Source organism: Dreissena polymorpha, chromosome 11 (genome assembly GCF_020536995.1).
Source record: "Dreissena polymorpha isolate Duluth1 chromosome 11, UMN_Dpol_1.0, whole genome shotgun sequence".
Classification (NCBI taxonomy): Eukaryota; Metazoa; Mollusca; class Bivalvia; order Myida; family Dreissenidae; genus Dreissena; species Dreissena polymorpha.
Window position 1 is genome coordinate 41,778,019 of NC_068365.1, and position 24,137 is coordinate 41,802,155.

General features: G+C 33.3%; 2 protein-coding genes across 3 annotated transcripts in view; both read right to left on the reverse strand.

The window, feature by feature from the left end:
• Positions 1-2,340: 2,340 nt before the first annotated feature.
• LOC127851702 (uncharacterized) lies at positions 2,341-11,838 on the reverse strand. Its single transcript, XM_052385552.1, has 8 exons — positions 11,707-11,838; positions 9,776-9,836; positions 9,140-9,586; positions 8,378-8,833; positions 8,000-8,195; positions 7,326-7,397; positions 6,308-6,394; positions 2,341-5,471 (listed from the first exon to the last, which is right to left on the reverse strand). The coding sequence occupies exons 1-8, from the start codon at positions 11,831-11,833 to the stop codon at positions 4,305-4,307; spliced, it is 2,613 nt and encodes an 870-aa protein (XP_052241512.1). The 5' UTR covers positions 11,834-11,838; the 3' UTR covers positions 2,341-4,304.
• Positions 11,839-16,756: 4,918 nt separating this feature from the next.
• The window catches only part of LOC127850673 (uncharacterized), a 7,763-nt gene continuing 382 nt past the window's right edge, over positions 16,757-24,137 (reverse strand). The window contains exons 2-8 of one of the 2 annotated variants that reach the window (XM_052383871.1): positions 22,743-22,788; positions 21,896-22,540; positions 21,531-21,726; positions 21,072-21,143; positions 20,819-20,905; positions 18,268-20,355; positions 16,757-18,090 (exon numbers count right to left, since the gene is read on the reverse strand). In XM_052383871.1, the coding sequence (XP_052239831.1) occupies positions 18,295-20,355; positions 20,819-20,905; positions 21,072-21,143; positions 21,531-21,726; positions 21,896-22,540; positions 22,743-22,788 (3,107 nt within the window). In that variant the 3' untranslated portion in view covers positions 16,757-18,090; positions 18,268-18,294. Of the gene's footprint in view, positions 20,356-20,818; positions 20,906-21,071; positions 21,144-21,530; positions 21,727-21,895; positions 22,541-22,742; positions 22,789-24,137 lie in introns of both variants that reach the window. The other variant, XM_052383870.1, reaches the window with a different exon arrangement.

Here is a 24,137-nt window from a genome sequence, read left to right on the forward strand (position 1 = left end):
TACAAACTCATTTATACTATCAAACAGTTAAGTCAAACTGCTAAATAATGTTGTGTTGTTTTTTTCTTAAAAAAATTACGAGTTCGAAAAATCGAATTGCTTTTCTTTTTAGATACTTAAATCTCTACCCAGTTAAAAATAGAAATTGTTCGACTATAATCAATTAATACACATTAATGCTACGAAATCACACACTTTTAAGAATAGTCTAAACAATTAATGTGTCGAATATAAACATTCATATTGAATTGCAAAGTTCATATTGAATTGTAAAAATGCCAAACTTTTTCTACACCTGCCTTATTTTAAATTTGTCTACACATAAATACACTTCATTTTAAGTTTCAGAAAAGGACACGAGCGATGCGTCGATGGTATTGTTTATAGGTTTACCAGATAATTCTGTAGATTATAAACTCAATTGAACATTTCTATAGAATCAAGAAAGTGAAGAAAAAGTGATCTTTCCTAAAATGTGTGGATATTGCTTGTCAATAAAAAGGTACCAAATATGTGATTTTCGCCTAAAACAAGAAAACAATACCAAATCCCCTGTGATCACCCTATCAACACCCGGCAGTCTATACAGCGATCATATGTGAGAGTTTAAAGATAGATTAGTGATGCAATGCGCTTGTCATAAAAATATGACGAAAAAACAACATATTATTGTTTAAGCTGAATAAATAGTCTTATCTGTGATAGGCATTGATTTATAATTCGTGTCATTCTATATATTTGAGTTTGTATACAAGAACAATCCTTTTTAAGTTGCATCCCTATAGAAAAATATGTCAAGTTGCACAACATAAATAAGATTTTAAAGTATGAAAATAAAACAAAACATTACTAAATACATTAAAATGTTCTAACGAAAATATTTGATATCAGTATCATACATACGCACATTTTACTAAATTTATTTTTATTAAAATTGGAAAATTGATAAGATAATGTTAAGATGCATGGAAACGAATCATACAAAAAACGTATACCCTTGTACTCAAACACCATATGAAGTTCTTATTATAGTTATGCAATATGAACATTTTTATTTATAGTTATCATTTATTATATTTATACCTAATTAAGATATTAACAATGTAAGCACATTGCGTTTTACGAAAAACACATATTATTTGTTCTAGATTGTTTGTTTAGGTAAAAGTTCCGACAGAAACCTGTTAATAAACATTTTATAAAGATATAAAATTCTTGAATAATCAACACAACGGAAACTAATAAAAAAATCAAAACAACAACATCAACCACTAACAAACAAAAGTTCTGAATTCACAAAACCACAACTGACACGCTCACCACAACGTAAATACAACTAACATAAATGAGAGTTTTAACGCTTTAACGCTATTTTGGTGATCTTATGCGATCATGACAAAGTAAAACGCTAAATTATTTTTTACATTATGTTGCAAATGTCTGAGACAAACATTGCTGATTGTTATGGAAAAGAATTCAAAATAGTTAAATGATTTGTTATTATTTCGCATTGGCTTACACGAAAACTCACGTATACTGTTATTTGTATTGCATATTTATATTTATGAAAAGCAATAATTTCCCACATAAATAATATAAAAATCAGAAAATGTGAATAAATATATTTGAAATGACTCATAACATTTATTGCAATTAACATTTCTGACATTTGCACTGTACATATATTTTCCTTTGTATTATTACTATTACCATACGCGATTTTATTCAAAATGATAATATTATTAAAAAGATACATGTCAACCAATTATATCAAAAGCTCATACCTTACACTGTATCGACAACCATTTCAAGTTCATAACATATCATACTTGTGCACTATGTCGTTGCGAAATATACATTTCCACAACAACAACTACAAAAGCAACAACAACTTTTATTTAAGCAAGAATGATTATATTCACAGCTTCTATCGGGCAATTATCGTACATACGAGGGATGATCGTTAATTGGAAACGTCATGTACTTCAATTATATATAGGGAAATATTTGTACAGGTTCACGTCGCTAAATTAATTCAACACGCACACTAATTCTAGGTTAACTGTTGCTCGGATTACAATAAATGAAGAATTCAAGTAAATATATTAATGAAATTAAAGTAGGCAAGTATAAACCAGTACTTACACACAGCTATCTGGCGATGGGTATATATTTGCAGTTGTCCTCATTTAATAGTTTAAAGTAGTTGTTTTTCTTGCAAATTTACAAATTGACATTGGTATATCAAAATACATACGGATATTTAACCCATTTATGCCTAGTGGACTCTCCCATCCTTCTAAATTGGATAAATTTATTTCCAAAATTAGGGATGTCTAGTATATTTATTTCTATATTTAGAATTTTCTTACAGAAATTCCTTTAAGCAAACAGCGTGGACCCAGATGAGACGCCGCATCATACGGCGTCTCATCTGGGTCTACGCTGTTTGCAAAGGCCTTTTTTCTAGACGCTAGGCATAAATGGGTTAAAATCACGTTTGAACAATGCAATACATAGCTATAGCGAATGGCATGTAAATACACCAATATTGAATACCCTTTGCAATAAGCAGAAGTATAAAGAGGTGTGAAGGTTTTGCGTTACGAACGGGTATTGCTTGTGACATAAATCCAAACGAATTATTTTGGAAACATAAATTAATATCGTTTAACATGTTATACTTACCTTTATATGAGTAACGTATTCTATTTATAGAAAAGGTCATTGTTGACAACAGATATGCTATTTTGATAAATACCAATTTGATATAGATATGCTTATTTTCATAAACACAGCAAAGTATTATAATATAACAATACTTCTAATAATAACAATAATGTAATTTTTCCACAAATAGCACTTTTTCACAAAAACATAAATCAATTACAACGCAGCACTGAAAACATTGAAAACAATGTGTCATAAATGATTAAAACCACCACAAATGTATTTATATCGTAAATGTGTTACCGAAAATATATTACAACGTTACAAATTATATATTATTTTAAATACGTGTGAATAGATAAAACCATCATTAAACTCGAATCGCGCGTTTTAACACAAGTAAAAGTAATTAAACAACTTAAAACAATAACTTTCTTTACAACTCACATAAACCACATGCTACAAATTTATTCAACATTTATTTAATGGTATTATATTATTGTATGCTTCAGCGATACACTACATAATATATTAAGTTTGAACATATGTTCTAAGTTCCGTAAACACTACCCAATACTTTATAAGCTTTATAACAAGATATGTGTTTGTCACAAACACAATGCCCCCTTCTGCGCCGCTTTGAAGCCACATTTTTGACCTTTGACCTTGAAGGATAACATTGACCTTGACATTTCTCCCCTCAAAACGTGCAGCTCCATGAGATACACATGCACGCCAAATATCAAGTTTCTATCTGAAGCGACAAAGAAGTTATGGGCATTTTTCGAAACCTAAACGCGAAACCTAAACGCAAAGTGTGACGGAAGGACAGACGGGCAGACAGACGGACGGACGGTCCGATCACTATATGCCCTCCGTCGGGGGCATAACACAATCCAACAACACAAAGTGCCATACGAAGGTTAATTACAATAGGACGACCCTACAACAAGTAACATTGGTCTAAAAACGTCCAAATACAAACATTCTGCAACTTTTTAGCATCTAAAAATCGTTTTACAATGTCATCTTGTTTCGTTTTACGGATGACCTCGAGTCAGGATCGAATTCATTCGGTTTGCGTTAATTTGCATACTTTATGCAAGCTATCCCAGAAATGTGCTGCTGCCGTCATCAAATTCCAAGCTGTGTTTACAAACCACTTGTGGACCAAATGGCTTCGTTACCTGCAGTAAGTAGCTTAGCTTGGCCATTGATATGATCTTACATCGCGTGTAATTTGATTATTGCTATAAGGAACACTGATTTTTTATAGGTTTATTTTTCTTAGTATTAATTGATTTTGAGTATTTACGGATCTTTAAAGTCTCTATTTTAAACTTGGATTTGTCATGCAATAATATAAATACAAGTCGAACACTATAATTTTTCTTAGGCCAGTAAAATGGATTGCATTTGGATGTTTCAGACCAAATAACGCATTAACCTTATTTACGTATTTCAATAACAATATAAATAATCACATTAACTATGCAATAGCGTTTTTCAGTAAACTTTTCGGTGCACAGGAACACAATCAAGGTACTTAATAATTTGCGAATGGGAGTTTAGTTATAGCTAATTCGAAAATATAGGCCTGTAAATACAGGCAGACAATTGAACACATTTTGTTGTTACATATGCGTCGTCGGTAGCCTCTTCCACCACACGAATGGTTCACAACTGCCATCTTCCATTTTCTCCTTACACCCTTGTGCAATACCTTTCCCGAGCATCGGGCCATCACGGTGTAAGTACATAATCGGCCAAACAACGTAGTCCACAAATGGACCACGGGATGTGTATTCTTTGAATTTGTCTTTATCAAAGTCAGCTCGTTCTTTGGTCATTGGCATTTTCTCGGCATTTTCATTTGTCTTGCTCTCTTTAGGTCGTTCATGTACAATCCTTTGATTTTTTATTCCAGAAGGTTGGTTTACGAATTCAATAGGATTTGGTGTTGTGCCAAAGCCGTAATAAGTGTTCTTATCTTGATCCGATTCAATGTTTGTCCCGCCCACCTGAAGTGTCGAATCAACCGTTATGCCGTTATCAGATTGAACATGTTCAACGGCGACTGTGGAAATTTCGTTTGCGTTATCATGTGCCGTGGGAGTTTCACTTCCAGACGGAATTTCCTCCAATAAAGAGGAAGGAATATTTTCATCATCTTCCCAACGCAAGCTATTGTTGTGTTCGTTTTGTTGATCATTTAACATTTTCATGGATTCCATATTTTCCAATCTATTATTTTTACTATCAACTTGATTTTCACTCGAATCCGTCAGCTTATTAACCGTGTCGTTGCTTTTTTCACCGATAGTCATTTCTGCAGAAGGTAGTTCGGTCGGCATCTCAACAGAATTCCGCTTTTGAGCAAAGGTATTCGTAACGATTGTCATATCGCCCGAATTGATGTTGCTCTCTCCTGATTCAACAATTTCACCTTCATGTTTTTCCCCAAGAAGTATTCCATCTGGGGTATTTGGTTCTGCCTCTGCTTGAAAACTATTGTTATTCATTAAGCTGTCCGAGTCATCTTTATTTTCCGTCGCTGTACTTTCACATAATCCAGTGGTTGATTCCTGTTCCCTGATACTCACATCAGGTTTTCTCTCCTCATAAGGTCGTTCCGAAAAAGGTTGCCAACCAGGACATTCAATGACAACCGGCGGATCATTCGCTGTCATCAGAAGAGTCAGTCTTACGCAGCTAGCGATGTAACATCTTACTTTAGAAGATTTCACCAACACTATTAGGTTATCATTGCTGCAAAGTGTGAGTAGGTAGTCGATGTATTTCTGTAATATCGCAATTGAATTTGCTAGAACGTCCATATTATACAATTTAAAATGGATGCAAAGTATATGATTTATATGTTAGCATGTGTCCGGTATTCTCCATATAATTACTTTATAATGCAAAACATCAGCGGGTTTTTATATTACATATAACTTTATTATTTTCGAGATTGCCATACCTTTTATGCGAAGTACTTGATACTTTGTTTAAATGTGTGCTACCCGAAACCGTCGATTCTACGTATAAGTCTGACACTTTTTGAATGAGACCTCAAGGCATTTAAATGTTCTGAGCAGGTTCTGTTCACAAGAGTTTACAACAGACTTACACGGAAATGTGCGCCAAAGCAGGGCAGTCATGTTTTTATGAACCCATAATTATTTTCGAACTCCGCTCAGAAATCATTAAAATACATATTTGTGAGTTCTGAGCTAGTTTAAACGATGACTGAATAAAACAGTTTACATCTAAAGTGTTAAATGATTTTACTAAAGACACATGGGCAACCGTCCCGCTTTAAGCGGAAATTTTGCCAATAGAACGGAATTAAATCACACTCATTGGCGAAATAATCGCAACCAATGTTCACAGCAAGTTTTATGAGGATTGTCCATACAGATGAGACTTCTCGATTGTTCGAATGATTTAATCAAGTTTCACGAATATTGACAATACATTTGACCTCTCTATTGTTCACAAGACAAACGAGCGACGGCCGACGAATGCAGATCAACAACCGTTCAAGAAAGCTCACTATGAACAGGTTGTGCACAGGTGACCTAAAAAGAACACAATTGTTCATGGGTTCAGTAATCAGGGTTTACTTTCAACATACCTCTTCAATTTCTGAAACACGGCCAACGAGTGTCTGTTTTCGTGCATCCTTTAACGTCTTTTTGATCTGTTGAGCGGATGGAGCATCCTAAAATAATCATTTTATTATAATCAATGAGATGATTCGAATCACTGGTACTTACGGCTAAACAAGATTAATGACTTAGAATTGTCTCCATATATTTCGATATTTCTTAACTGTGATTTGAACAGCGATTCGTTTGCATTCAATTATCACTGTGCTGATAAATGAACAGTTATTGCATCATCATTTTTCAATCATAGCATATTTTACACTGTTTTTGCTGTTTGCACGGTCACCGTGAGTAAAGACCTTTGGGCTCTTTGTTAGCTAAGAGAGGATACCTTATGTTTAGTGGATTAATTAGTCATTTTATTTAAACATATAACTCTGACAAAGTCATGTTACTTTATATTTCTATATTTATCTGTCACGAGCCAAATTACAAGACATGATTCTCTAGGAAATGGATGCCTCCATTTTCCACTTTTGTGTCAAACTAGACTTAAATACTCAGCTGCACAAGTTCACGTTCAGGTAATTATGGTTGCAAAGTGCAATGATTGTTGCAGTAATATTTTTTTGACTATACAAGTAAACAAATGTCATGGTGAATATGTTTGATTTTGCTTCCCTCAAAGAGCATTACTGTTTTTAAATGCGCGATACATGTTTGTTCAACGTTTTGCTAAAAATGACACAAGATGAGTCGAAAAAATTGAAACCAAACATGGAGATGCGCAAACGTAAATGTTGTTTAATTTGCTTGTTAATGTAATTTTTATGGCGGTGGTATATTTGTTTCAGTAAATCATTACCTACGTTAAGTACATTACTAAAAGAAACCTTTCCATCGAAACCAGTTTTTTTTCATAGCAATTATAATGATAAATTCAGACCGCTTTACCAAAAACAAGGTTCTAGCATGGCTATATATTATTCACCGTTTTCATTTCAGGTGCACACAAAGCAAGTACAAACCAGGGAGAAAACTTACCTTCTGTATAAACCATTTCTCGGTAAACTTCCACTCTTCACGGAGCTCTTGCTCACAAAACCAATATGTATCCTATTGAACAAGGTGTATTGCATTAAAACTAAAATATAGACACAAATAAAAAAGTACAATATTCGATTGCCGTTAAAAAGGGCATATCGACGGTATTATACTTTCAATAATAGGATTTCATTAAGTATTTATTTACTGGTTAAGGTTACTTTTACATATAGATCTTCTTTCAATTAATGCTTACGTAATATTTATAATCCTAAACGATGTGCACGTGACAAACCTTGCAGGCGCAGAAAAAAGTAAGACGTAGCTAGAAGAGGTAAAATCTACATGATATACAGAACGCATGAACAGTTTGGTCACTATTGATAGTGGTATTGTAATGCTGTAGAATTCTCATTGAAAATCGAATAACGTATGACAAAAGAAAATGTAAGCATACATGTAGGCCCGGAAATATATCGTGAGCATTTGTTTCTGTATTTAGGAAAAATACCTTCAATACGTCTTGTATGCATTTCTAGTGTTTATTATTTAATAACATATTTTGTTCGGACTCGAACTTATAAGGCAACTACTGTACTGATGGGAATCATACGCAATACATGTATATATATATTTATACGTTTAAAGGACATAAACATAAAATATACGTGTACCATGGCTATGTCCAACAAAACGCTTATGGCATGTCTCTCCTCAAACTTATTCTGAAGAACGTCGAATGCGTCTGTCCACTCGTTGTCATAGAGCTCAGAGAACTGTTCACCGAGTTTAGTAGGTCTGAACTGATCACTTAGGTCGGCGATGTTCGGGTTGTTGTCTCGAAGTTTCGTCGACATCATGGCACTTAATCTAAAACGCCAACATAACAAACATTTGGATCTACACGTCATTTGTTAACTAAATCCACAGCCTTATTGTGCGAAGTTGAAAATAAAATAGCTGATACATCCCATGCCAATTAATATCTTCTTTCTTGAACAGACGATTTAGAAAAAAAATGCTTACCTTTATCAAATACATAAACAAAATACCTCCGTAGTGCCTCCTGTTTTTCTTCATTCAATATTTTGTTATCTCCATTCAGTTTCTGTATTTGTCTTTCACTTTCGGTCAGCATGTTTGTACATTGTTGCTTTTGATGTTCAAGTTCTTTGTCCATTTTTTCTTTCTGATCTGTAAGACTTTTGTTTAGCGTAGCGTTGAAACGTTCGAGTTCCTGGATTGTATTTTCATGTTGTTTAATTACAGTATTCTGGCCATCAAGAAGTGTTTCAAGATTTTGAAACAATTCCTGAAATCTATCAAGCTCTGTTCGAAGAGAAGTAAGCACTTCATTGTCGATGTTTGTAAGCTTCGGTCCCTCGTTTTCATTAAGGACGTTTTCTGATGACGCATCGCTTTGAAGATGAACCAGAGAATGCTCTTTTTTATCTGGCGACATCGATTCAACACATTCAGACAAGAATTTCGACTTGATACTACGCATCCTGAAATACATATATGACGATCGCTGTCAAATGTCAACGAAACACAGCCAAACACTAAAATCTAAACACATAGACGATGGTTGTGATATTTTTATATGTATGTAACTTTTCCAGCGATTCATGAATACATATTCTTAGCACACACACTGTAAAGAGAGGAAAAGACCAATTACAAACGTTTATTTATAAAAGTGTATGTATTTTTGATAAACATACTTTTTATTATACTACCTGCGATGCCAGTGCACATGTTATATATTCAACTCATAACATACAACGGGTATCATTAATAAGTAAACGATATACCTCCGTAGTGTGTCTTGTTTTTCTTCCTCTAATGTCTTTATTTTTATATTCATCTCGTTGATAGTTTTTGTATCGTGTTCATTTTGTTTCCGATATTTTTCTTTATCATCTGTAAGAGTTTTTATTTCATTCTCACGTTGTTCAATAACATTATTACGGTCATTTAGTTGTGCTTCAAGTTGTTGGCGTGCTATTCGTTCATTATTCAGTTCAAACGTTTTCTTTGCCAGCTCGGTTTCAGTAGCGATGGGTTCTGTAGTGATTTCAATATCATTAAGATGAATTTCAGTTGATTGCTGCTCTCTTTTTAGTGATGTAAACTTTTCATGATCGATGTTTGTGATTCTCTGTCCGTAGCGTTCAGCACGGTCGTTCTTTTTGGAAGGTGTTATCTTAAGATGGTCCAAAGAAGATTCTGCATGTTCGATATCATATTGGGATGTTGACCTGAAATAGTATTATAAATTTAAACTACACAAAATGAAAATGAAAGCGAAATGTAAATAAGATATTACATCATACATTTTCGTATGGTACTTATTTCTCTTGTGACAGCTGTATGCAATAAACGTATGATACAAATTACAAAATGTTTCATATTCGTCAATAAATTCAAACGTAACTATTTATTCAAACCTTCGAAATTTGCCAAAGCACCATCGCAATGGATTACGGGAGCGCGAGGTTCTTCGTTCACCTATAATAAGAAAAAAAATAATCAAAATATTATAAGAACCATTATGCTTCGCCATATAGACTTTTTTCCACTCGTCGGATCAATTCAAGTTCACAATCACACATAAATAGTATTTTCTATATTCCAACGTGTGATACGTATCTACGAATGCAAACAAATTAAAACCCTCAATGCTTTCCATGGATCATTATAAGGCGGTGATTTTATTTTAAAGGTCTTATTATATGTAGTATATATTACTTTATAGGCGTTTGGTCATTTGCCTTAAATATACTGCTAGCGGAAAAACACTTTTCTCCTTATAGAATTTCTGAATTTACAGTTTTTATATGTATATAATATTTGTGATACCATACAAATTGTGATTGAGTTTAATTTTCGTTATTATTCACGAGCTGTTTTGCAGTAGTTTTCTTACCTGAATGAATCTTGATATTTATCTCAGATGACACATATGCAAATGATAGTAATATCATCGTATGCTGAATAATCTTGCAAAATCTTTGGTAACACAAATTGTATTATTTTTTTTATCTGCGAGACAGATCTAAACACATCAATATTGCTGAATATTTTTGCTAGCCACTTATCAACTACTGTAGTTCACTTTCTGCAAAATTGTCCTGTTATATTTTTTAACAGGCAGTCGGAAACGATACGTACTGTGGCATATATTTCTTCCATTCACCCAGTCATGTATTCATCTTATGAATGGTCTTAAAACGATTTTCCTAAACGTTCATGTAATTCAGTTATATTAAGTGGAAACACACAGCTTCTTAATGCCCACTATGCCACCGTATATCTGCGACATTTAACCGTTTTTATGTGTTATTTTGCAATTTTGATGGACGTATACTAGAATAACAACTGATTTTTCGCATTCAAAACAAAAGTCCCTATCCGGGTTAATGTCGGAGTAAAATCATGATTTCCATAAGTTTCATTAACATAGCTTAAGTCTTTTTGAGTTATGGTCCACATTTGTGTTTTCACTTATTTATGTAACGCTTTAAACAAAATGTATGGTCTGACAAATAAGTAATTAAAATAAAAGGGCATTTTCCGCGTACGGCCCTGTATCTACCGGTTCATAAACCTAGCTTAATTAATAATTGTTTTACTTTTTTTCTGAAGCATAGCAACCACAATGTTTTTCAGACAAAAAAACTGAAACAATATGCTTTTTACCCATACGGACCTCAATCCATCAAGTTCATCATCCTTCCTATTTGAGTTATGGCAGGACCTAGATTCGGATGGACGGACGAGACACGGACGCAGCGTTGATAAACATTTTGTGCCATTTAGTGAAAGCGCTAGGGGACTTGGGAACTGAATATGTGATTAGCCAAAATATGTACATGTTTTGAAGATAAATAACATGGTACTTAAAATCAATGTCGCGTATTTCGTGTTAATTGAACAATAGTTTATGCCCCAAAAGTATTATGTAAACGCGTGTCAAATACCATTAACTAATAACCTGATATTGTCAATGTTGATCTAATTTTCAATGACTGACATAAATCACTTTATGAAATGTCCATAAGCAGTTTTGACTAATTTTGAACATTTTTAAGTTTTATATTTACATGTGTATATTCCGAAAATCGTTTAATCATTATTGTTAGTTCATATGTTAATTAGATGTTAATTAAATGTTAATATGTAAACAAAACTGTTCAAGTTTGCATTACAAAGAACGGGTGATCATAAATAATAAAATGTAATTTTATCATTGTTGTTTTTTACGACTACAAGTGCAATAATATTGGACACACCCACATCACCCATTTTGAATGTAAGTACAAAGGGTGGTTAATCAATATTGACTTGTGGTACATAAAAATCAGACATGAAAGCTCACCATCGTTATTCATCGTAGTGTCCTGATTCCTCCTTTCGTGAACTTGTAAAAAAGCTTCTGACTCCTTAGCGTTTCTCTGACTAGAAGGACGATCTTTACGTTCTTTCTTGGATTGACGTTTCCCCATCGTGATTGAAATAGAAAGAGGAAGTAAATTAGTTCCCTACGCTTTCCGTGAAAAGAACAAACAAAAGAGAAAGTACATTTACAATATGCGTATTGAGTCGTGACCACGTTATAGATAACGTTATGTACCCAAAATAAGCATATTATCTCTGCCCCGCTAACATATACCTGATAGTTATTACCACTATCAGAGTAACATAATGCTTGAAGTGTGTTCTATATTTATAGTCGTAGTTCACAAGATACATGTCAACATAATATTATCTATTTAAACCGATAAACGTACACACGCCTGTGTTCTTCAGTATTTTAATGCATATACGGAAGTGTCGGCTTAATGTTAGCGCGCCATAACGGCTTTGAAACGATACATCATGGAACTTGTATTTCCGCATACTTGAATATTTCTAACTTTAAAAATGTACCAGGCTGTCTAATAGGGGTATTCCACTACGACCCGATTCCCCACGATTTGTCCCGATTTCCAATATTTTGAGGTCGGGGACATTCGTAACTCAATCGGCGAAGGTCCTAACTCATTCGTAAGCTCCCAAAAAATCGCGGCCAGTTTTTAAACGTGTTTAAAATTTGACCAAGACCTCCAAGACTGAATTTAATCGCAGCTGACTCGTAACAGTGTCGTAGTGCGTTCTTGGCGTCGTAATGGAATCTTAGGTAATTCGTGACTCAATCGGGGAATCGGTGATCACGTGATCTGTCTACTAATCATTTACGACTTTGTCAAGGCACTTAAGAGTTCACCCCGATTGAGTTGCGAGCCCGCTAAGATTCTCGCGATTTAGTTACGAAACAGTTACGATTTTGTAAAGAATGATAAAGAAATAATATTTTTCCATCATGTTTTGTTGTCGAATAACCCACAGTAAGGAGTATAGATGCGTAGGAATTAAATCACGAATGCGGAGCACGAGTGCTTTGATAAAACGAATCTATACTCCTTACTGTGGGTTATTCGACAACAAGCCATCATAGAAAAATATTATTTCTATTCTTACACGATTCTGATTGATTTGCTTCAAGCTTTTGGACGTGAACTATATTTTTCAATACTCCGCCCTTCTTAGTACAAAGTTCACTATTTAGTGACGTCATTGAATTGTACAAACATTTGACGTCGTTTTCACATTCTATACATAGATGGTGAAGTCACTACGTTATTGCCAGTAAGACCGGTGTGTACACAATGGTCGTTTTCATTCATAAATATTTTGCAAATTACGTCACTTTCATTGAGAACAACACTCATAGAAACTAAATGACGTCACATGTGTTAATTCTTCTGAAAAGCTGACATGCTATAAATGTTTTCTTATTTACGTTTCTTAACAAACAAATTCTTAGCAGGCGTGGTCATGCCACTTATCACCAAATATACAATTTGTTGTTTCATTACATTTATATACGCGCTACATTTTTTTACATTTCTTTAAGAGCGGGAGAACTTTAAGAACTGCAATATTTTCTTTATTTATTCGGAACTATTTTCGAAACATAAAGCTCCGCCCATAATTTATTGCAGAATAACCCACACTTTACGAGTATTTCCTTCTTTGTCTATAGAAAACAAGTCGCGTGCCGTGTTAGAATCAATATCAGTATATATTGGCGCCGAATTCATGGGTGCGTTCGGTGAGGTCCTAGCTTAGTCGTGACCGATCTGCATCGTTCGTAGTACAGTCGCAGTAGATTCTTACCCATCGTAGTGAAGTCGCGACCCTATTCGCAAGAGTTCAACCGAACCCCACGATTCGTCGTAACTCAATCGTACCACTGTCGTAACTGAATCGCAGACTGTCACGAGTCTTCCCGATTCAATAAATGTGAGAAATCGTAGCGAATCGTGGGCTTGTTTTTTGTAGTGGAATAGGGCCATAAAGCGCCGCGCGATGTTTTTTGTTCTTAAAGTATTATTTTTATTTTGTTTAAGTACTTTTTAGAATATTCCATTTTTTCCGTTTTTAAATTGCTTATTGTCAAAACGAAAATGTTATCTCTAAATAGTTTATCATATTTTCGCATGCAATTATTTGCAAAATAATTATGTTTATAATTTTTATTCAGAGCATATTGATCCGCAAGATTAAGCATTTGAGCTTTTGAAAACATAACGAAACAAACGCGCGGAATAGAAAATTAGAACGCAGTTGATAATCTGGCTGTAATTTCTATTATTGCCAAAAATGGACTTTTTAAACAAAACATACATATCGAAAAAGCGCTTTGTGAATTATAAGTTATTTAATAATTTTGTAATGTTTCCATAACAGATTTGAATCTTGGTCGCCATCACAAAATAACTCAATAATTCTTTTTGACCCACCGGTTCAAATTCGGCGGCATTATGGAAACACTCAAGCCGGAGGGCCAATGCTCGATTGGCGTTTCACAGTAAATGGTTGTAATCACAAGTAACTTGACATAATTGATAAGAATACTAGCGTATTTTATGACAAGTCGATCTCGGTACGCTCCTTAAAGTATACGCGATATTTGTATCGCTTGTAGTGAATAATCAGATGTGCGTCTCACACAATTATTTAGACAGACATGTACGGTTTGAGATGATTTTACAATTTTTAGTATTGTTTGCTTAGGTAAGTTTATCAAGTGTGAAATACCAGATTTTATATGTGAAATAAATGCTTATCAGTGACAACATAAAAGGAAAACTATGAAAACAAGGGACCCGACATTTCAAAGAAAGACTAATCTTAATGTTAAACACCTCAAATCTTGTCATGTATAAAATAAAACACCATATTCAATATGATTAATTCCACATATTCAATTTGTTTAATTATGCTTACTCTTACTTTTAAGAAACCCAATTGACAATCGTGAAAAAAATTGGTTGAACATTCGTTTCACGATAACACATTTTTGCACGTTATGAGCAGTAATGCTAATTTTGCTCTTGCATTCATTTAAAGCAATCCTAATTACCAGATAATGTCTGGACGAAGAGACTTCTCTTCTGAACTATAATAACTATTATAATACAATGTATATAAGGGAATTAATTGGTTTAAATGTTCAGTAAGATATGTTTGGAAATAACAGAATGTTCTCTGCTAAAATATAACAACGTATGCTATAAACTTATAATTAAACTGTTTAAATGTTTGTGTAGGAGTGGAGCGGTTGTGTTGTATTACATACACAATGTTTATCCTCTGAATTGGATCTAATTGATGTGAAAGAAACTTATATTTTACACCTCAGCAAAAGTGACGCAGCCAAAACCCAACAACAACAATAACACAGAGTTATACTTATAAAATAGCAAACCATTTTGATTGTTTTTGTTTTCTTCAGTTCCTTCGTCAGATCTTTCTGCATCAAGTTTTATGACTCCTTAGTTCTTTTTTTTTAATTTAAGATCGCTTTAGCCTTTTGATTCCGCACACCCCAATAATAAATTGACCTTATGCAATTTGTCCCTCAAAGGAGCTGGTCAGGTTTAAACATTGGAAATATCCTTTAGCAGCGCTCTATCGCAGCCCTTTTGTCCGACAAATAACGAGTGTCTTAGTGTTTGAATAACTGTTTAATTTAAGACCTTTACGATCATGCAAATTGACATAGCGGAGTAAAATTCGTCAAACGGTAATCAAAAGAACTATGTTTGATGTTATGAGCTCAAATTCTTTATACATAACTTCTGAAATCTTTATTTTTTTAGTAAGAGTTTTTTTTAAGGAAAACGTATTTTCACGTTCACACTTTACCGTTCAACAAAAGTACTTACGCTGTTCTCTTTTGGCGTAGTCCATATTGTTTTAACAAATAGTTAATATGCATATACGGACAATGTGTCCATCTCCTATTTAATTTAAGAATAATTCGCCTAACATAAAGATATGTCATCCGGTCTAATGTATATATGTACAGTACAAGGCAAACGCGCGGCGAATATAAAGAATTATATCCCGATCGGGACATATTACGTTGATGAGTATATTAGATTTTATAATGGGTCAACGGGTTGTAGTTTATTAAGTATTTTATGTCGTACGAGACGTTAGGGAGCCACTGTTTTATTTTGTTATTCTTTATTGATAAGGTGTCTGTCTTTAAAAAAAAATACATTTCTCGTTTATTTTTAAACTAAGAACATCGAGGATTTTCAAAGCCTGCTTTTACATTCAATGTTTGAGTTTTCGATTACTAAAAGTAAACATAATAAATTTTGTCGTAACGATAAAAGTGCTGTTTTAATGCGAATACGTTAACTACGCACACGTTTGTGCACTTCACACAGTTAATTCGTGTTCAGGTTTTTTGGAAAACACAATCGACATGTTTAGAGTTTACTTTGGAGCTGGTTATTAAAATTTACATATTTAAGTTCGTTTAAATATGTAGATATTTTTCTGCAAAACATTGCATGAGTCTTACAATAAACTGAAAGTGCATTGAAATTAGGGGGGTATAAAATATATAGTTCTGCCGTTAAACAAATATTGGCTTTGTGATAATGAACCCCCCCCCCCCAAAAAAAAAAAAAAAAAAAAAAACAACAACAACACCAACAACAAAAAACAAACAAACAAAAAACAATTTAATACTGCCTTCGAAATGAACAGAAATATTCAAGCCTGTTCGATACTCGAATTAAACTGTGTTTATTTTATTTTTGAACTGCATTTCAAAAACGTTGTGAAGTGATGATGAAGCAAACGCAAAATAAATGTTCGCATGAACTATATAAATTGATGGTATGGGAATAACAGCTGTTTAGTAGACTTGAGTTAAAAAAATAGGATACCACTTTTATTTTGTTCTATTGTAATATGTATGGCATACAATTAACATGGCAATAATTACATTCTCAATTGATCATTGTTGTACAATAAAACATACATGTACGGTTTAGATCAAATATGATATTAAAACTATGAAGAACCGTTTAACCTTTATTTATAAAATAAAACAACGTTATATAATAATACTTGTATAATTATACATATTATTTGTCCTTCACCAGCATCGGCTATAACTAATACAAGAAAATCGGAACTTGACTCAATACATCGCGAACGAACAACGTTTAATCATATATCATAATTTCAATTGCACACATACACCATAAAATATAATAAATTTAAAATATTATCAAAATCTATTCAAACCACATTTTTTTCACAAACATTCAATTATTTATTTATTTATAAATCAATACCAAAATAGTTAAAATTACCATCTCATCAACCATTTAATTGTAAACAGCAACGTTTAATGGCATAATTTCAATTGCACACATACAACATAAAATATAATAAATTTAAAATATAATCAAAATCTATTCAAACCACATTTTTTTCACAAACATTCAATTATTTATTTATTTATAAATCAATACCAAGATAGTTTAAATTACCATCTAATCAACCATTAAATTGTAAACATTATGTAACATTACTACGAACGAATAATGTAAGTCACTTATATTTAGAAGTAAAATTGTGGCATTAAGTGTGTCGTAAATCAGGAATTTACTCAATACCAAGAGAAAACATTAGCTTTCTAAACCACTACACTTAGAAATGAGTAAGCCTATGATTCACATTGACCATAATCTATGCTTATTGATTGCAATCTAAACTGTCATTTTACGTATAAGTAAAGTTTACACATGGCTGATTATAACTTAATAAGTATTAGCAAAAAGATAAATGTAATTTTAAACTAAATTCGTGTTCATTATTGTTACCCAATTAAGAACGAAAATCGTTATAAAACCAAAATAAAATAAATGAAATTGTGCACGTTGTGCTAAATGGAGTATTGCACAGAACACGTGTATATAGGTCCTGAAGACTGCACATTGTCAGCAACACCGTTTTATCATGTGTTAATGTAACGTGATTAATTCTAGGGAATTAATTGCAGGAACTACCGGCTTTCGTTAACGATATGAAAGGGCTAGATTAATAGATAATTATGTGTACATTATTAACAGGAAATAAACGTAAACAACGTAATTAAGAAGTATGCAATCAATGTTTGACAATTGAATGAATGTAATAACTGGTATTTTCCCCAAAAAGGTTTGTGTATATTAAACATACTTACCTAAAGCTTACGTGTGTAAAATTAATATTGAAATAACAATCGATCGGTTTCTTGTAGAATCAATAATAATTTAAGCTGGTACATCAATCTTAAGTATTTTCCGTCACTCATTTACTTGACATAACTCGAACTATTGCATCTTGTCGCAAAGTAAATTCCCAGCTTTAATAAAAAAATAACGCTATACGATTTCACAGCATGGTACATGCCAACTTAAATAACACCCGAACAGCAATAAATCACACACATTTAGGACAATTCAAAAGACAAATCCAGGCAGATTAACGAAAACTAATTAAGACTTAAAGACTACTTGAAATAAAAAATGTTCACATATACCTCTAGATATTTCGCGTATTTTAACATTTAGGTCATCTTCTTCCACGACACAAGTAGTTTGTTACTGCCATCGTCCATTTTAATTGTAGAACCTTGCGCAATTCCTTTTCCAAGCATCGGCCCGTCTTGGTGTAGGTACATAATCGGCCAAACGAAGTACTCAACAAACGGTCCACGGGATGTGTATTCTTTGAATTTGTCTTTATCAAAGATGGGCCTCTCTACATTACAGCGTTGTTTTGTTGGCCCATCACATGAATCGCCTGCTGCAGCTGTAGTAAAATTGTGATTGACTTCGTTTTCAATTTGATGGGACTTTTCAATATGATTATCATTAAGACCCATCCCTGTAGTAGTTGATTTTTTATCTGAAATTAACTGTACTATAGAGTCATGTGTATTCCCCATTGCTCTTTCATGTTGGCCAGATACATGTACTGTACCGGACATATCTTCCGTGGGACCATCTTTTGTATGTGATATATGTTCACCGTTAGTCTGATCATCCACCTTATCTCGCTCTGCACATTGCTGTTGACCATACTTTACATTAGATGCACCGTCCAATGATCCGTCTTTTGTATTTGATACATCTGCATCGTTATTCTGACCATCAAACAAATCTTCCTTTACGAGTTGATATTGCAAAGACTCCGTACCGTCATCTGTTTTATCGGGTAATTGAATAACAATCTTGTCATTAGTTGGTGAATCTCGGTTTGGGTTATGATCTTTAGGGCTTTCTGCCTCTTGAGTGATGTTTGGGATCATGAGGTTGCTTCCTGTTTTCTCTGACTCCTCAATATGTTGAATATTTAAATTGTCACCTGTGTCGGCCAACTGTGCATCCGAATCCAGCAGTTCAGAAGGATCACAAGTATGTCGGTCTGCATCATGGTGTTGACAAGACTCTTCATCAGACATGCTGTCCATTATTCCATCTTTTGAATCAAAAGTGTGATCCTCAACAATATCCCCCACTGCTGCACTGCTAATTTCAGTAAATACTTCGTGTGTTATTGATAGACCTAACAGTTGCTGACATAAGCCATCCATAGTATTTGATTGAGTCTTTTGTGCGCTACTTGTACATGCAGAACTGCCATTTATATCAGATGGTGCATCTCGGTTTGAGTCAGTATCTATCAAGCTGTCTACTACTTGACTTTGTGCACTGTCGGTACCAGCATTACACCCATAATTTGTCAAAACTATTTTAGTTGTGTTTCCAACGTTGTTTCCTGTTTTGTCTGACTCTTCAATACGTTCATTTAGACTTGCTCCTGTTCCGGTAAACTTTGCATCCGAAGTCTGTCCGTCTGCATGATGATGTTGCAATGACTCTGCAACAGACATGTTTTCTTTCGGTCTATCATCTGTATCGTTTGTCTGGTGCGGAGTGTCGATTCGCACCTGGTCTGTTGGGATATCTTGCACCTTTTCGTGTTCGTCAATTTTATTGGCTAACTTATCTTCTGGCGTGCAATCTGTTGGTTCGAAATTGAAAGTTACATTTGGTGGAGCATTTAATTCTGATGCCGTTTTTTTCAGATTGTTTGACTCTTGGAAATGTTCTTTTTTGTTCTTCCCAACATCGCCTTCTAGATATCCAAGTGTTGATCCATTGGTTTGGGTTTTATTAAGTATGTTATGGTCAGAAAGCGGATCCTTGCCGTACTCTTGGACGGAGTTGCTCAATGTAGAATCCGGATTGTCACCATTAGGTTTATTTTCATTTGAGCAAATATTGTCAACGTTTCCTTCATCATAGTTTTTCATTTTAATGTCATTCACATAAGAACGAGTCTCATCAATTGTATTAATTGTACTCTTGTTTTCGTTATCATTATTTAAATCTTCTGGAGCTAGACCATCGTCAGAAGAACTGAGTGAAGCAGTTTCTCTCGGATGTTGTCGTTTAGAAAACCTTTGCCAACCAGGACATTCAATGACAACAGGTGGATCATTTGCAGTCATCAGTAGTGCCAGTCTTACGCAAGTAGAAATGTAATTTCGCAAAGGATCAGATGTCAAAAACTTATCTAGATGTTCAGTATTGCAAAGGTTTAGTAGGTACACTGTGTATTTCTGTAATTATACAATAATCAAACACGAAATGTTAAGAACAAAAAAACGAAAAATAAATATACATGCAATACTATTTTATCGTATGTTGAGAAACGTTTAAAATGCAATTACGCGTACTTTATTACACATTTCACAGCGAAATTTGCAATTAAGGTATTCTTAAAAAAATCATTTCACTAGTGAGGGCTTGTCAATTTTGTTATTACACATTTGTTCGTTTGAATATTGTTTCGTGTCGTTAACGGCCCTTATCGGTATAAAGCAACTGTTTACTTCGTTTAAACTAAACTTTCCAATACGGAAATGAATAAGACTTTGTATCCAAAACAGCAATATTTTGGACGATCAGGTTGTACAGATGAAGAATATCCATTAAATGTATTTATAAAGTATTAAATACATGTGTGTATTGTAAATTTATAATATATTTATAATCAATTTTAGATAGTCGGTTTATTTTTACCTGTTGAATGGCATGAATACGGCCAATTACTTTCTTTTTTCTCCCATCTTTAAGAGTCTTTGATATTTGTTGCGCAGTCATAGCATCCTAAATATACATAGCAAACTTTAACACAAATATAACATTCAATATCTAGAGAAACTTTTATCTTATGACAGCTTACGCATTTCGTAATGTGAAATGTTTATATTTTATTCAGGTATGCGTTAAAGCGTACATGATCAGCAAACAATCAATAGCGCAGAAGTGTTACCTTGTCTATGAACCAGCTTTCAGCAATTGTCCACACCTCTAGGAGCTCTTGGTCACAAAATTGATACGACTCCTAGAGTAAAAAAATGAATGTCTTTTATTAAAGCATCACATAAAATCGATACTTTGCATTAACAATCATATAATAATCAAATCTTAATTCTATACAATCAACAAGCATGTTGCTCTGTATAACCGTAGTTTTTGTCACCGAGATGTTTAACCAATAGTATGCAGATGGTGTGAACTTGTTCTTTATATGATATGCAATGGCCTAAATATCATTACAATATTTATTATACATACGTATTGCTTTTGTTTAAATCTATTCGGTTTGAAGTTCGCTCAAATTTTACTAAACCAGGGTATAAACAGTACTTTCTATGAAATTATTTTGTTTTATATAATATGCTTTTTGTTTTTGTTATTTAAACAGAACTAATAACAACATAAACGATACCATGATAATATCCAACAGAATGCTTATGGCTTGTTTCTCCTCAAACTTATTCTGAAGAGTATCAAATGCGTCTGTCCACTCGTTGTCATAGAGCTCCGAGAACTGTTCCCCGAGTTTAGTAGGTCTAAATTGATCACTGAGATCGGCAATGTTAGGGTTGTTGTCTCGAAGTTTAACCGACATCATTGCACTTAATCTGGGACAAAAACGCACAACTTATACTACTACTTATATTTATGTGTTTAGAATTCAACAAAATAAGCTAAATAGGCGGATACATTTTCTTAAAGATTGTAATTTGTATTATTAAAAAGGCCCATGTAATTGAATCATACAATTGGATGATATAACCAGATTAAACATACCTTCCCAAAGCATCCTGCTTTTCTTCCTCTAACTTTTGTTTTTCGTCTTTTAAGCTGTTTATAAGTCTGTCTTTGTTGTTAAGCATGATAATTTGTTGTTCCTTATCATTTTCCAACATTTTTATTCTTTTTTGTAGGCTTTTAATATTCTGTTTTAGATTCGACATTGTGCGTTTCTGTGTGCTCACATCGGTCTCGAGGTTTATTATTGTTAAATTTCTGGCATCAATATCAAGATCTTTATTTTTCATCGAATCATTGCATTGACCAATTTCCGCAAGATGTCGTTCTGCCTGACCTTTTAGCTGTTCGTTTGCTATTTTCAATTTATCAGTGAGTTGTTTAAGCTCTTCTTCATATTTTGTGGCAGTTTCCTGCAAGTGATTAATCTTTGCTGACAAATGTTGTTCCGTACGTAGGTGCATCTGATTATGTGACTCTAAACCAATTATTTTTGTTTGTAGATCATTTAAATCCTTATCATATTTTTCGTTTACTTGTTCATTGTCGCATTCAGTGGATGTATAAACTGTCGAAGACGTAACGGGCTTATTAGGTATCGGTTGTAGATCAATGATATTGTCCTGTTTCGTTCTGCTTAAACCTGTATCGGTTGGAACAACACGTGAGTCTTTTCTACGCAACCTTAAACAACAAAGACTAATGGTTGTAAAACACCAGTGTAAAGGTGACTTTGTGAATTATTTATATGGGGGCGTAATGTTAACAAAAGTACCTACATGAACATGCGTTTCACACCTAAGGTTAATGTATTGGAAACTGTTAAGATAACATAAATCATATCATTACATGAAATAATAAAAAAGACGATAAAATATTACCATACCATCCAAAAAGAAACAGCCACCTTATCCAAGCAAAAACTCCATTCTCTAAAATAAACAAACTATATCATAATATACTGGTCATACATATATTTTGTTAGTATTAACAATACGATTGAATCAAGCAGGGTGAGTTCTCTAAAACCACATTCGCATTGTTATCTAATCTCATCCATTCGTCCATATATAATTTGAATTCAATTACACTGAACAATATAAGGAGGTTCTTATGCATATCTAGTCGTATCCGCATTTATTTTCTCTTTATTGTTTTCTTAAACCAAATGACAAGAAGTAGTATAAGCAGTATTCAAAGCAGTACTAGTATTAGCATAAGTAGTATTAGAAGAAGAATTAATAATGGCAGAACTTGTAGTAGTAGTCGTTGTAGTAGTAGTAGTAGTAGTAGTAGTTGTAGTAGTAATACTTGTAGTAGTTGAAGTAGTAGTAGTAGTAGAAGCAGTAGTTGTAGTAGACTTGTAGTAGTAGTAGTTGTAGTAGAAGTAGAAGAAGTAGTAGTAGTTGTTGTTGTAGTTGTAGTAGTAGTAGTAGTAATAGTGGTAGTAGTAAGTAGTAGTAGTAGTAGTAGTAGTAGTAGTAGTAGTAGTAGTTGTAGTAGTAAAAGATGTAGTAGTTAAAGTAGTAGTAGTAGTAGTAGCAGTAGTTGTAGTAAACGAGTAGTATTAGTTGTTTTTGATGTTGTAGTATTAGTATTAGTAGTAGTAGTAGTAGTAGTAGTAGTAGTAGTAGTAGTAGTAGTAGTAGTAGTAGTATTAGTAGTAGTAATAGTAGTAGTGGTAGTAGTAGTAGTAGAAGTAGAAGTAGTAGTAGTAGTAGTTGTTGTTGTTGTTGTTGTATTAGTAGTAGTAATAGTGGTAGTAGTAGTAGTAGTAGAAGTAGTAGTAGTAATGGTAGTAATAGTACATGTAATAGTAGAACATGTAGTAGTAGTAGTAAAAGTAGTATTTAATGTGGATGAAAAAAACAACAAAGAACAATTAGTTACATTTCGACCAATACTTTATTTTGTGAAAATGTTGAAATAAAGAATATTGAACTATCAAAAGTTTAAGGGTCGATCGCATTACCACTTCTAGTAGAAAATAATTACTTACTGAAATCGCTGTGTAAATATCATTAATCAAACATGATTTTTTTAACTCTATATCAAAAACATGTACCTCATCAAGCATCACGAAGCTGATATATGATATTAAGCATGCGGTATACTACCGTGACATAACTCGTGCTTACAAATTGAAATAAAACACTCTTCAATAGCATTTTAGCATACTTCTTAAAGCAAATAATGGTTTCTAAAACAGTCAAGGGGCATTCCATACTATTTTGCCTGAATAGTTTATAAATACAAAACGAAAGTACATTCGATTTTTAAA